General features: G+C 44.5%; 1 protein-coding gene across 3 annotated transcripts in view; it reads right to left on the reverse strand.

The window, feature by feature from the left end:
• TMEM182 (transmembrane protein 182) overlaps window positions 1-14117 on the reverse strand; it is a 50123-nt gene that overhangs the window by 4191 nt on the left and 31815 nt on the right. The window contains exon 5 of one of the 3 annotated variants that reach the window (XM_070379864.1): window positions 3370-11020. The exons of the other annotated variants lie outside the window; for them this stretch is intronic. Within the exon in view, the coding sequence (XP_070235965.1) occupies window positions 10689-11020 (332 nt within the window). The 3' untranslated portion in view covers window positions 3370-10688. Of the gene's footprint in view, window positions 1-3369; window positions 11021-14117 lie in introns of those variants that run through there. 3 annotated transcript variants of the gene reach the window in all.

Consider the following 14117-nt stretch of genomic DNA (forward strand, 5'->3'; position numbering starts at 1 on the left):
TGCTAAGAATTGATGCTTTCGAACCATGTGCTGGAAAAGACTCTTGAGAGTCCCTTGGACAGCAAGGAGATCAAACCAGTCAATCCTAAAGGAAATCAATTCTGAATATTCACTGGAAGGGCTGATGCTGAAGCTCTAATCCTTTGCCCACCTGATGCAAAAAGCTGGCTCATTGTAAAAGACCCTCATGCTGGGAAAGATTAAGGGCAAGAGGAGAAGGTGGTGGCAAAGGATGAGATGGTTGGATGGCATCACTGACTCAAAGGACATGAGTTTGAGCAAACTCTGGGAGATAGTGAAGGACAGGGAATCATGACATGCTGCAGTTCATGGGGTTGCAGTCAGATATGACTTAGCAACAGAACAACAAAAATATACCTGAGGTCACTTGTTATTTGTCCAAAAGTTCAATCCAAACTTGTTAAGGATCTACTGTACTCTTTGAATGAATGAACTGAACTATCGGGTATAAAAGCTCCACATTCTAATTGCTAGTCTGTCTGGAAGGTAAGCACCACCCTGTGATCAGGAGCAGAGGCTGGGAAACATGGAGAGAAAATTTAACGTGGGTTACAAGCCTAGCCATCCATCGCTCTTGTGGAGTTAACCATGTTCCTGAAGTATTTAGGTGTCCTCGCCCTCCTGGGTCATCAATTTCATAAAGAATCTTGAGAAGGGCCCACACGTTATGTCAAAGTATGTCATCATCAGAGCTGAAACTTCACCCTGATCATGATACAAGCTACAGAGTTGTGAAGAGTCAACACAATGGCTTCACTAATAAGAACCATCCTTCACTCTGCCTTCTGCACGTGAATGTAAATATTGCAGCACAGAATAGAGCAGTCTAATCACTGCACGACAACTGGATCACAAAGAGACAGTGAAGCCGGGTCCGGCCAGCAAGCTCCTCGCAGAGCCATGCCCCAGACTGTGACAACAATATGGTGAGGCCATGTGTTGTCTAGCAAGTCTGAGCCCCTCGTTGCATTTTTTTTTCAGCAAATACACAGACAGTGTGCTCTGCTAAGGTAAAGGTGTGGCTTGGTCATCTGCATACCCTTTGCCTTATGCAAACACATTGCAAACCATTTTTTATTATTTGTTTATATATATATGTATATATAAAATCTTCCTTGCATCACGTGAATCTCTTTTGTTTTCAGGTATTTTAATTTTAAAAAGTTTCCTTCATGAAAAATTAGTAGCTTTATACATCTTTTCTTGAAGAATTGTAAATTACTGAATTTAGACTATATTTTTTAAAGTATTGTAGGGCCTTCCAGGTGGCTCAGTGGTAAAGAACCCGTCTGCCAATGCAGGAGACATGGGTTCGACCCCTGGGCCGGGTGGTCTCCACACGCTGTGAAGCAGCGCAGCCCGTGCGCCACAGCTACTGAGCCTGTGCTTTAGAGCCTGGGAGCTGCAACTACGGAAGCCCACGTGCTCCAGAGCCCGTGCTCTGCAACCAGAGAGGACACTAGCAATGAGAAGGTCTTGCACGTTACTGGAGAGTAGCTCCCGCTTGCCGCCAACTAGAGAAAAAGTCTAGGCGGCAGTAAAGACCCAGCACGGCCAAGAATAATAAATAAATAAATAAAATTATTAAAAAGTATTGTAGGACATCATGCAGACGATCCATAATAAGGAAGAATTCAGTTACATTTAATCACTGCTGTTCTTTAAAGAGCAATTACACCCTGAAAGCAACGAATAATAGTGGTTTCTATCAATGCAGTCTTGTTCACTGGTTGGAGACATAGTCCATTTACTTCACAACAGACCAGCTTATGATTATACCCCTGGGGTAGAACAGTGCTTCCCTACTCTTCAAAGCCCACTACATCGCCCGTGTCGTGTGTGTGTGTGTGTGTGTGTGTGTGTGTGTGTGCAGACAAACAGAAGTAAAATGAACAAACAAACCTGGGGGAACTATCAGTATTTACACCAAAGGCCAACAAATTAGCTAATATGGCAGCAAAAATTTATGACGGGGGCTGCATGAAGTAAGTAGCCAAAAGAAGAGTCAGGAGACCATTGCTTACAGCGGGACTGATCATCCACATACATATATTGAGGTGAACTGGAGTCAAGTTCTTCACTCCTGAAAAGGGAGTCACAAATTTGAAAAGGGGGGAAAGCTAGAATGAACTCTATGGTGATTTTTTAGAATTGAATGTGTTGGTGCAAATCTGCGGTTTTAGATAGATGGATAAATGAATGGATACGGAGGCAAATGTGTGCACACACCTTTGTGCGTGTGTGTGCCTAGCTACACTTCCTGGCTGTTCCCTGTGAAAGTCTGGCAGCAACACCACCCCAGTTCCATGGAGCACACCGGGCATCCACAACTCAGCTTCTAAACCCAGGGTTCGGGGCATCTCTGACAAACAGCTGAGTCCAGGCTGGGACAGAAAGTACAAGACGAATCTGGAACATCATGTTATACCAAAAAAGTACAGGTGTGCTCAGAGAGCAGTGAGGGCGTTCAGAAAACACATCTTGGGGCTTCTCCTAGCCAGTTCTAAGAACATTTGACTATTAAACAAATAATGATAGAAGCCCATTACATCCCATCAAACAAAAGAGGGATCCAAGAGCCCAGAGAGATATAAATAAGCAAGTAAATAAATAAGTAGGGAGAAGGGAATGCCTTTCATTCAGAATGCTGACATAAATACAGAAGGAAGAGCTGAATCAGAAATCACTGCTAGGTGATCATTTAAGTCAGAATTAATTCAGGCAAGAAACAAAAATGGATACTAAAACTAGTGGATGAAATTTAGATGGGAAATAAATGTTTACACCGGCTCAGAGTCTCTTCCCACAAAAACGCGTATTAGTCGTAAAGAAAAAACAGCAACTTTACACTGAAGAAACCTGGCAAATCCCACTTTACTCAAGGGATCAAAGTTGGTAAAACCAGGGACATGAGAGACTGGTGTCACTTACCACTTCAAGAGATTCAGTGAGAACACAATGTAACGGCTGTGCTGCTGCAGCGGGAGGGAAGAACCGAAACCCAGTACTGAGGAAGCATCAGGCAGACCAACTCAGGAACGTTCCAGAAAACCACAGGCCTGTACTCCTCGAAAGAGCCCAGCTCATGAAGGTCAAAGAAGGATTTACTCTGGTCTGATGGATACTCAGATGACACATCTAAACACAGGGCCTGTTCCAGGACTCGATTCTTTTGCTTTCTTTAATAGACGTTGGGAAAATCAGAAATATATGAAGGCAGTCTCTGGGTGAAGGGGCTTACCATTTCTCTGTAAGTTTGAAAATATATCAAAACAAGAAACAAAATGTATGAAAAAAGAAAAAAAAAAGTGTGGTGGAAACGTGTGGCTACCTGTGCTGGGAAGTGAATGTGGTGGGGGTGGGGTGGGAGGAGAGGACGTGTGTTCACACCCAGAGAGATGCATCTCCTATTGATGGGATATCAGCAATATTATTGATGTATGGATCAATAATGTATGGATGTGAGAGGTGGACCATAAAGAAGGCTGAGCAACGAAGAATTGATGCTTTCAAACTGGTGCTCGAGAAGATTCTTGAGAGTCCCTTGGACGGAAAGGAGATCAAACCAGTCAATCCTAAAGGAAATCAACCCAGAATACTCATTGGAAGGACTGCTGCAGAAGCTGAAGCTCCAATACTCTGGCCACCTGATGCAAAGAGCCAACACTTGGGAAAGACCCTGATGCTGGAAACGACTGGGGGCAGCAGGAGAAGAGGGCAACAGAGAATGAGATAGTTGGATGGCATCACCTACTCAGTGGACATGAGTTTTAGTAAATTCTGGGACATAGTGAAAAGACAGGGAAGCCTGGCGTGCTGCAGTCCATAGGGTCACAAAGAGTCAGACACGATTTAGGGATTGAACAACAACAATTATTGATTTGGTCCACACACCACGTGAAGCACTAACACTACGGAAAAATCTTAACTACAAAAAGAAATTCATAAAAACATAAGCAATAGCTGTCTTGAGAGACAAGTGTATTATATTTCAAACCCACTTGCCACAGTCATTTTAGCAGGCATAGAAAGTATTGCCAATATTCAGGTAATAATTGTTTTAAATGAAGTTATATTTAAATTAGGTCATACATTTTGAAAGCATAACTTATCTCCAATTGAATTTTATAATTTCTATTTTTTGAAGTCTAACAAAAATTCATAAAATAGCTTCAGTTCAGTTCAGTCACTCAGTCGTGTCCGACTCTTTGCAACTCCATGAATCGCAGCACGCCAGGCCTCCCTGTCCATCACCATCTCCCGGAGTTCACTCAGACTCACGTCCATTGAGTCAGTGATGCCATCCAGCCATCTCATCCTCTGTCGTCCCCTTCTCCTCCTGCCCCCAATCCTTCCCAGCATCAGAGTCTTTTCCAATGAGTCAACTCTTCGCATGAGGTGGCCAAAGTACTAGAGTTTCAGCTTTAGCATCATTCCTTCCAAAGAAATCCCAGGGCTGATCTCCTTCAGAATGGACTGGTTGGATCTCCTTGCAGTCCAAGGGACTCTCAAGAGTCTTCTCCAACACCACAGTTCAAGAGCGTCAATTCTTCAGCGCTCAGCCTTCTTCACAGTCCAATTCTCACATCCATACATGAGCACAGGAAAAACCATAGCCTTGACTAGACGGATCTTTGTTGGCAAAGTAATGTCTCTGCTTTTGAATATGCTATCTAGGTTAGACATAACTTTCCTTCCAAGGAGTAAGCGTCTTTTAATTTAATGGCTGCAGTCACCATCTGCAGTGATTTTGGAGCCCAGAAAAATAAAGTCTGACACTGTTTCCACTGTTTCCCCATCTATTTCCCATGAAGTGATGGGACTGGATGCTATGATCTTTGTTTTCTGAATGTTGAGCTTTAAGCCAACTTTTTCACTCCTCACTTTGACCTTCATCAAGAGGCTTTTTAGTTCCTCTTCACTTTCTGCCATAAGGGTGGTGTCATCTGCATATCTGATGTTATTGGTATTTCTCCCAGCAATCTTGATTCCAGCTTGTGTTTCTTCCAGCCCAGCGTTTCTCATGATGTACTCTGCATAGAAGTTAAATAAGCAGGGTGACAATATACAGCCTTGATGTACTCCTTTTCCTATTTGGAACCAGTCTGTTGTTCCATGTTCAGTTCTAACTGTTGCTTCCTGACCTGTACACAGATTTCTCAAGAGGCAGGTCAAGTGGTCTGGTATTCCCATCTCTCAGAATTTCCCACAGTTTATTGTGATCCACATAGTCAAAGGCTTTGGCATAGTCAATAAAGTAGAAATAGATGTTTTTCTGGAACTCTCTTGCTTTTCCCGTGATCCAATGGATGTCGGCAATTTGATCTCTGGTTCCTCTGCCTTTTCTAAAACCAGCTTGAACATCAGGAAGTTCACGGTTCATGTATTGCTGAAGCCTGGCTTGGAGAATTTTGAGCATTACTTTACTAGCGTGTGAGATGAGTACAATTGTGCGGTAGTTTGAGCATTCTTTGGCATTGCCTTTCTTTGGGACTGGAATGAAAACTGACCTTTTCCAGTCCTGTGGCCACTGCTGAGTTTTCCAAATTTGCTGGCATATTGAGTGCAGCACTTTCACAGCATCATCTTTGAGGATTTGAAATAGCTCAACTGGAATTCCATCACCTCCACTAGCTTTGTTTGTAGTGATGCTTTCTAAGGCCCACTTGACTTCACATTCCAGGATGTCTGGCTCTAGGTTAGTGATCACACCATCGTGATTATCTGGGACATGATCTTTTTTGTACAGTTCTTCTGTGTATTCTTGCCACCTCTTCTTGATATCCTCTGCTTCTGTTAGGTTAAAATAGCTTACTGGAGGCATAATCAAAATATGGTCCCAAAGCCCATGAAGCTTTGTGATCATAATAAAACAAATAAACGGACAAATAATTATGGCATATCAAGAACAAGGTGGGTTTCTTATTGGCCGTGTGGTGAGAAGAGCATTTTTTTTGTACAAAGGTCATTTTCTGGTCTAATGTCTTTAGTCAATGAATCCTATGTATTGGGTGTTATCTATCAGATTTTTCAAATACTTACTACTTTTTTAGATTGGCATGATAACTTCCGACACTAAACATCCTTTATATTCAATACTCTGTACTCTTTTTTTTTTTTTTTTTTTTTTGGCCATTCCCCATGGCATGCAGAACCTTAGCTCCCTAACTAGGGATTGAACCCTCATCTCCTGCATTGGAAGCACAGAGTCTTAACCACTAGACCACCAGGGAAGTGTCAATACTCTGTACTTTCTTGTGAAACAATGATTGATAGAGAATGATTGTGCATGTATATCCATATCTACTCATAAGTAGTGAGGGGTTTGATCTGAGAAGCAGTTTCATTTAAGGCCAAGGAAGGGTCTGCTGATGGTAACTGAGTTTCAGAAAGTATATGGTGGTTGAAGAGCACAGGGCTGCAATCTGTCTACCCTGGTTCAGGTTCACTGTTTAGAAAGTTTAAACTTTAGTAGCTGAGTAACACTGAGCATGGTTCTAACGTCTCTGTGTCTCCGATTCATCACTAGTAAAATACAGATGACGCAAGGTGCCCACCGAAGAGAGCAATAAGAGAAATGAACAGAGGAAAGCACTCCAGGAGCAAGATGCCCCAGACAGGACGAGCACATAGCCAACACTGAGCTTTGGCGTACGCTCTTGCTGTGGCTAGAAATATCATCCTCCGAAACCTTCTGAAGGGTCAGAGCTTCTCATGTGACAGGACTATTTCAGGACGGGCCAAGAGGCACGAGAAGCAGCTTGCCATAGATTCTCCTTTCGGAGACTTCATGGAAGCAGAGAGGGAAAAGGTGGTTTCACGTGTTTGCCCGGGCCTTGCTGGAATCCTCCACCAGGTGGCGCCCGTCACCTCACAGCCCCTGTCTAGGGGATATTTCAGAAAGCGCATCAGGAGAATCCAGACCAGAGCTTAGTCGTGTTAAGGACGTTTTCTGTTTCCACTGTCCAGTCAAGCAAGCCTCCCTCCCCTCCACAGCAGCCCCTTGGTCATAGGAAGCAGAGATTCTTCCTAGGAAAATCCAACCCCTGTTGATCTGATTATTCAGACACATCTATACCTCATGTGCTTCTCTTCTACATAAGAAAGCATGTGTGAAGGGAAAAAGGCCTCAGAAAACATAACATAATCTAGTGAAGAAAGCAATATGCCTTGCCTACTCATTGCTAGTTATTTTCCAGCAAATGACAGTTTGGGGAAAGGGTGTGGAATCAAACAGAATATTCGCAAACAAATTAAACCCCTCACAGTACCGAGTAAACAGTAGACGTTAATGATGCACGTACTTTGGAAGAGGAAAACGAGGCAGATGGAAACACACTCTGCCCATCCACCTTGGCAGAATTCACTCCAAACCAGAGATCCTATTTGTAGGCCAAAAAGTCTTGTCACCTGACATGTTTAAGACTCCTCAGGCTGGAGGTTAATTATTCAGTGCATTCATTTGCAGGCTTGTTACTCTAGGTCTCAGCTCAGATACATCTTTTAAAAGGGGGTGGGGAGCATTTACTTCTCCAAGTTTCAAATTGAAGCTTTTTTTCAAAAATGTTCCACCAAAGCTATTACTGAGCAGGCTTATCACATCCTCGATTCACCTGGGCAGGAGCTGACCACAGTCCAGATGGTCCCCAGCAAGGATGGTGCAACCCGCCAAGGTTGGGGTGGTGGGGGCGGGGGTGACTCCTCTCTCCCCCTCACACCCGCCTCCCCTCTGCAGCCATCATCTGGCTCAGAGGTTAAACTGACTGTGATGTGTCCTTTTTGAATTCCTCCTCCGGGGACTTGTCCCTTCGCTTTAGTGTCACGTACAGGCAGACCTTGTTTTACTGCCTTTCACTTGACTGTGCGTCTCAGGTACTGCATTTTGTAGTGAAGTGAAGGTCTGTGGCAACCCGCACCGAGCGAGTCTGTCAGCGCCGTTTTTCCACATACCTTTGGCTCGCTTTGTGTTTCTGCGTCACATCATGGCCGTCCTCACGCTATTTCAACCGTGTTTTAGACATAACGGTATTGCACACTAATGGATTACAGCAGAGAAGGGTCTGGAAGCAAACCCATCATCTCTTCGACGTGTGCCTGTGTCTACCACGTTGACTCCCATTCAAAACCAAGACAGGGCAAGTCTGATTCTAACAGTCTGTGCCACAAATCTCAGCTGAGAAGCAATGTGGAGAAAAAGGAAACTTTCCAAGATGCTTCTGAGAAAGAAAAGTATTCTGACTTTAAAGTACTTTTGTAAATAACAACTCTTCTAAGCTCTTCCCTATTTAATACCAGCCAAGGTTGACTTACTCTGGTACTTGATATTTATATTAAAAAAAAAAGTCAGATTGAGGACATTAAAATTCCCCATGAGAACAGTATCAGAATCCAACACGATGATTTTCCTAGACAAATCCCCAAATGTGACAACTGAAGCTGCAAAGCAAGTGTACAAAAACGGGTACTTTTAGAAACATAAGAGTCACTGGTTCCTCTGTTCCTAATTAGAAGGTGAACTGTACACCTGAGACTCTGGACTGAGCACAAGGAAAAGCTGAGCAGCCATTCTGCATTTCCGGAAAATCCGAGACACTAATTCTCCTTCAACAGTACATCCGCCTGACAGATCAGCAATGCCTAGTTATTATTCATCACTATTTCCCTCCACCGCCCACCTCCAACAGACCAGAGCCCTGAATAAAATGCTCAAGTCCTGTACTTTGGTGTATATTTGGTTCCATACTGAGAAGTTATGCTTTTGATTTCCTCTGAAAGCCCACTTCTTGCCTGCTAAGAAGATAGAAGCTTTAGCAAAGCCATGGGCAAGCCCTTGCAGGCCCTCCAGGCCAGTTTCCCTCACGGGGAGGTCCCCTCAGCTCCCGGGTCAGCAGCTATTTATAGTCTGGGTCTCGCTACAGGGACTGGAGAGGGCAGGGGCACTCAGAGAGGTGTGTGTGCCTGTAAGTGGAGAACGCCTGCCTCCAGGCCATCAGCAGTTCTTCCCTGATCCCTCCTGCTCTTGGTCTGTGTTCTCCACACTCTCCTCCGCTCTGACTATTTGGCTTTATCTGGAGGAAGATGGGAGGAGCCGGGCATGATCCCTGAGCCTCCTATGAGCCACGTGTTTGGTCGCAGCCAAAGGAGAGTGAATATCCAACATACATCCCTGGGATTCTAGGAGCTACTTTTTCTGGCATTAGAGTAAAAAAATGTCTTCTGCAGTATGCATCCATCACATCTGGGTTTTCTCTAGAAATGAGTGTGGTTCACCATGAACCACTACAAATTCCACTGATCTTTTAAGGGAAATAAGAAAACACACCACAAATCCGACGTGCTTCTGAGTCAGTTTTACCCTCTTGAAGAAGAATGTCATGTTCCCTTCATATCCACTTACCCCCCTGACCCGTTTTAAGGGGCTCCCATCCCTACCCTCTTAGAAAGCACTGTCCTCCAGACTGGAAGGACATGCTTAGGGTGTCTGCCACAGGTGGCAGAGGGTTTGTACAGCTCACCCCACTCACTCCACTCACGTCCCTGGTGAGCCAGGGCAGCATGTGAAACAGCTGTCTGGACAAGGAAAGGATGTGCCCTGCGGTCACTGAACGGGGCAGGAGTCAGGCCACAACTTGGCCGCCATCACCCTCCAAAGGACTCATTGCACTGCCAAGGTGTCCTTTCCTTTGGCTAGCATACCCTGGGCCTGGAGTGTGGGCTTCGATGTTCCTCTGACTTACAAGACGAGCGTGCAGTCTCACCAACATGAGATGCTAACAAGGCATTTAGCCAAGATTCAGAAGTTTCCCAGCTCTCTCGACACAGGTGAGACTCTGTGGAGCTCTACATCCAGCAGAAAAAAACATAATCCTAGGTTGTCATTCAGGAAAAGGTGATTTCAGTTATGGAAGAGAAATCTCTCTACCCTGTTGTTCAGGCGCTGAGTTGTGTCCGACTCTTTGTGACCCCATGGACTGCAACACAACAGGCTTCCCTGTCCTTCACCGTCTCCTGGAGTTTGCTCAAACTCATGTCCATTGAGTTGATGACGCCATCCAGCCATTTCTTCCTCTGCTGCCCTCTTCTCCTCCTTCCCTCAATCTTTCCCAGAATTGGGGTCTTATCTAAATAGGTGGCTCTTCGCATCAGGTGGCCAAGGTATTGGAACTTCAGCTTCAGCATCAGTCCTTCTAATGAATATTTAGGATTGATCTCCTTTAGGATTGACTGGTTTGATCTCCTTGAGGTCCAAGGGACTCTCCACAATTAAAAACAATCAATTCTTTGGCACTCAGCCTTCTTTATACCCTGATAAGCTGATAAAATACTATTTTTAGCTGTGATGGATTATCACCCAATGTCAGTGTCCCAGAACATCCCAAACCCTGTCCTCATTATTTCCTGTACACTCAGAGATCTTACTCATGCACAGCAATTCCTGCATTGATGTCGCTTTGGCCGGCGTTAGGAACACTCAGCCACACAATGATTTTCTCCACATAATTCAAATGCTTTTTAATGCCACACCTTCTGACATCTTTCCTATCATATCTGGTATCACAGGGTGTGGAGAAGCCGTGAGTCAGCCCTCCATAGCTGCCCCACGGAGTTCACATTGGAAGAAAGCTCAGCAACTCTTCAGGCCTTGGAGTGGTGTGGCAGAGACTCACTTAAACAGACTCGGGGGCTGTCACGTCCTGACGATCACCTCGCACTTGGTCCGGAACTGAACTTCCGTGGGGAACACATGGCCCGGCCGGAGGAGGCATCTGGCCCAGAGCGGGAAGTGATGACACAGGGCCTTCAGACTCTGCCTGAGCCGCTGACAGGGCGCGAGGAAGGCCGCGGACCCCGCCCCTGCTCACACGGACAGCTGTGACGTCAGCACGCCACGGCCGTGCGTGGGATGTGCCCAAGCGGCCTGCGTGCTGATACCAGAGTCCGCCTGCGTGCACACACCAGCAAGGCCAGTCGGAATGTGGTTCCGCCCTCTCCAGTCCGTCTGTCCAAATAAAGAGAGAGTGTCTTGTTTGTGGTGAGTATAAAGTAGCTCCGGCAACTGCGGGCCCGGGCCACACCTGTTCCCGACTGCCAGGCCCAGCATGGAGAGTTGGCATGGGGAGACAGGGAGGTCTGGAGTGACCAGCAAGCCCTGAAAAGGAGAGGTTTTGGAATACTTGCCCCCTGGGATGAGAACTCTTCGTTTTGAAAACGTGATCTCTAACCACAGAAAGCTAGATAAATTCGATCTAGTTTAACTCAGTAAATGACTACATGCATGGTTCCATGTTAAATACAGTACAGGAAAATCCTGGCTGCCCCCAAAACCTAGTGATCAGAGCACATTTTCCTAATGTCCCTATAGAATAGTCTGTGAATTTCCATTTCCAACTCTGACAGTATTCATTGCCTATTAAAATATCTGGGGGTGCAAATAGTAGACAACTGAAAGATTTTTAAAGTTTGTCTCTCAATAACACTCAGGCTTATGGATGATTTATTAAAGCCCCATAATTGCTTTAAAAGATGTGTCTCATGGTGGAAATTGCTACTAGACAGTAAGTTTCAGGTATTCCTGAGAACGTTACTTTTACTGTCCAAACTGATAAAAAAAAATTGTAATTTAAAAAATCTCATCCAATGGAATACCTCCTTATGTTCTTAGGAAATAAATGGCCATGCACAAACAGTAAATAATTGGTCTGTGAAGGAAATTAAAAGTCAGATTTGAAGCTTTCTTATAACTGTCTGGTTGAGTGGCTTTCAGGACCGGGTTCCTGGAACACATTGACTCCTCCCTTTCCCATAAAGTCCTGAGCCAAGAGGACCTCAGCCCCATACCCAGTGCAGCCAGAGAGAAAACCTACTGGTCAAATATGAATCAGATGCTTCATCTTTCTTCAGAGTCCTCAACCAAACTAATTCTTTAGATACACAATTTTCTCAAACAAATTATAAAATGAAAAAAAAAATGACCATCAAACACACAAACACACAATTCTCTAATAAGACAAAACTCAGGATCACAGTATCTCTGAGTTTAAAACAATCATGTTGCCCATAATGTAAGTACTGGACATATTCCCTAGGGAATATGCTAGTACATATTCCCTTTATGAAGAAAGGTTTAAAAAGATGGAAAAGCAAAGAAGAAGAAAGAAAGGTTTACACATTTTAGTAGAAGGAGATTATTTCTGGGAAGATCATGGGAAAATATACACCATAACTAGACCTTTGAATGAAATGACAGTAGAGTGTGATTTGGGTGAGAAAATATATTTGATGAAGAAGATCTCCGTTTTAAGGCATATAAGGGATTCCAGTTTAGTTCAGACACTCAGTCATGTCCGACTCTTTGCGACACCATGGACTTCAGCATGCCAGGCTTCCCTGTCCATCACCAACTCCCTGACACTACTCAAAACTCATGTCTATTGAATCAGTGATGCCATCCAACCACCTCATCCTCTGTTGTCCCCTTCTCTTCCTGCCTTCAATCTTTCCCAGCATCAGAGTCTTTTCCAGTGAGTCAGTTCTTCCCATCAGATGGCCAAAGTATTGGAGTTTCAGCTTCAGCATTTGTCCTTCCAATGAATATTCAGGACTGATTTCCTTTAGGAAACTGGTTGGATCTTCTTGCAATCCAAGGGACTCTCGAGAGTCTTCTCCAGTTCAAAAGCATCAACTCTTCAGCACTCAACTTTCTTTATATTCCAACTTTCACATCCATACATGACTACTGGAAAAACCATAGCTTTGACTAAGCTAAGCTAAGCTAAGTCATTTCAGTCATGTCCAACTCTGTGCAACCCCATAAATGGCAGCCCACCAGGCTCCCCTGTCCCTGGGATTCTCCAGGCAAGAACACTGGAGTGGGTTGCCATTTCCTTCTCCAGTGCATGAAAGTGAAAAGTGAAAGTGAAGTCACTTAGTTGTGTCCAACTCTTCGCGACCACGTGGACTGCAGCCTACCAGGCTCCTCCATCCATGGGATTTTCCAGGCAAGAGTACTGGAGTGGGGTGCCATTGCCTTCTCCGTAGCTTTGACTAGACAGACCTTTGTCAGCAAAGAAATGTCTCTGCTTTTTAATATGCTGTCTAGGTTGGTCATAGCTTTTCTTCCAAGGAGCAAGCATCTTTTAATTTCATGGCTGCAGTCACCATCTGCAGTGATTTTGGAGCCAAGAAAATAAGGTCTCTCACTGTTTCCATTGTTTCCCCATCTATTTGCATCCCTATGAAGTGATGGGACCAGATACCATGATCTTAGTTTTTTGAACGTTGAGTTTTAAGCCAACTTTTTCACTTTCCTCTTTCACTTTCATCAAGAGGCTCTTTAGTTCCTCTTCACTTTCTGCCATAAGGGTAGTGTCATCTGCATATCTGAGGTTATTGATATTTCTCCCAGCAATCTTGATTCCAGCTTGTGCTTCATCCACCCCTGCATTTCACATGATGTACTCTGCATACTCCTTGGAAGGAAAGTTATGACCAACCTAGATAGCATATTCAAAGCAAATACATTACTTTGCCAACAAAGGTCCATCTAGTCAAGGCTATGGTTTTTCCAGTAGTCATGTATGGATGTGAGAGTTGGACTATGAAGAAAGCTGAGCGCCGAAGAATGAATGCTTTTGAACTGTGGTGTTGGAGAAGACTCTTGAGAGTCCCTTGGACTGCAAGGAGATCCAACCGGTCCATTCTAAAGAAGATCAGTCCTGGGTGTTCTTTGGAAGGAATGATACTAAAGCTGAAACTCCAATACTTTGGCCACCTCATGCAAAGAGTTGACTCATTGGAAAAGACTCTGATGCTGGGAGGGATTGGGGGCAGGAGAAGGCGACGACAGAGGATGAGATGGTTGGATGGCATCACCGACTTGATGGACGTGGTTGGTGATGGACAGGGAAGCCTGGCGTACTGTAGTTCATGGGGTCGCAAAGAGTCAGACACAACTGAGCGACTAAACTGAACTGAACTCTGCATATAGATTTCTCAGGTCAGGTGGTCTAGTATTCCCATCTCTTAAAGAATTTTCCACAGTTTGTTGTGATTCACACAGTCAAAGGCTTTGGCGTAATCAATAAAGCAGAAGTAGA

The sequence above is a fragment of the Bos mutus genome, chromosome 11 (genome assembly GCF_027580195.1).
Source record: "Bos mutus isolate GX-2022 chromosome 11, NWIPB_WYAK_1.1, whole genome shotgun sequence".
NCBI lineage: Eukaryota > Metazoa > Chordata > Mammalia > Artiodactyla > Bovidae > Bos > Bos mutus.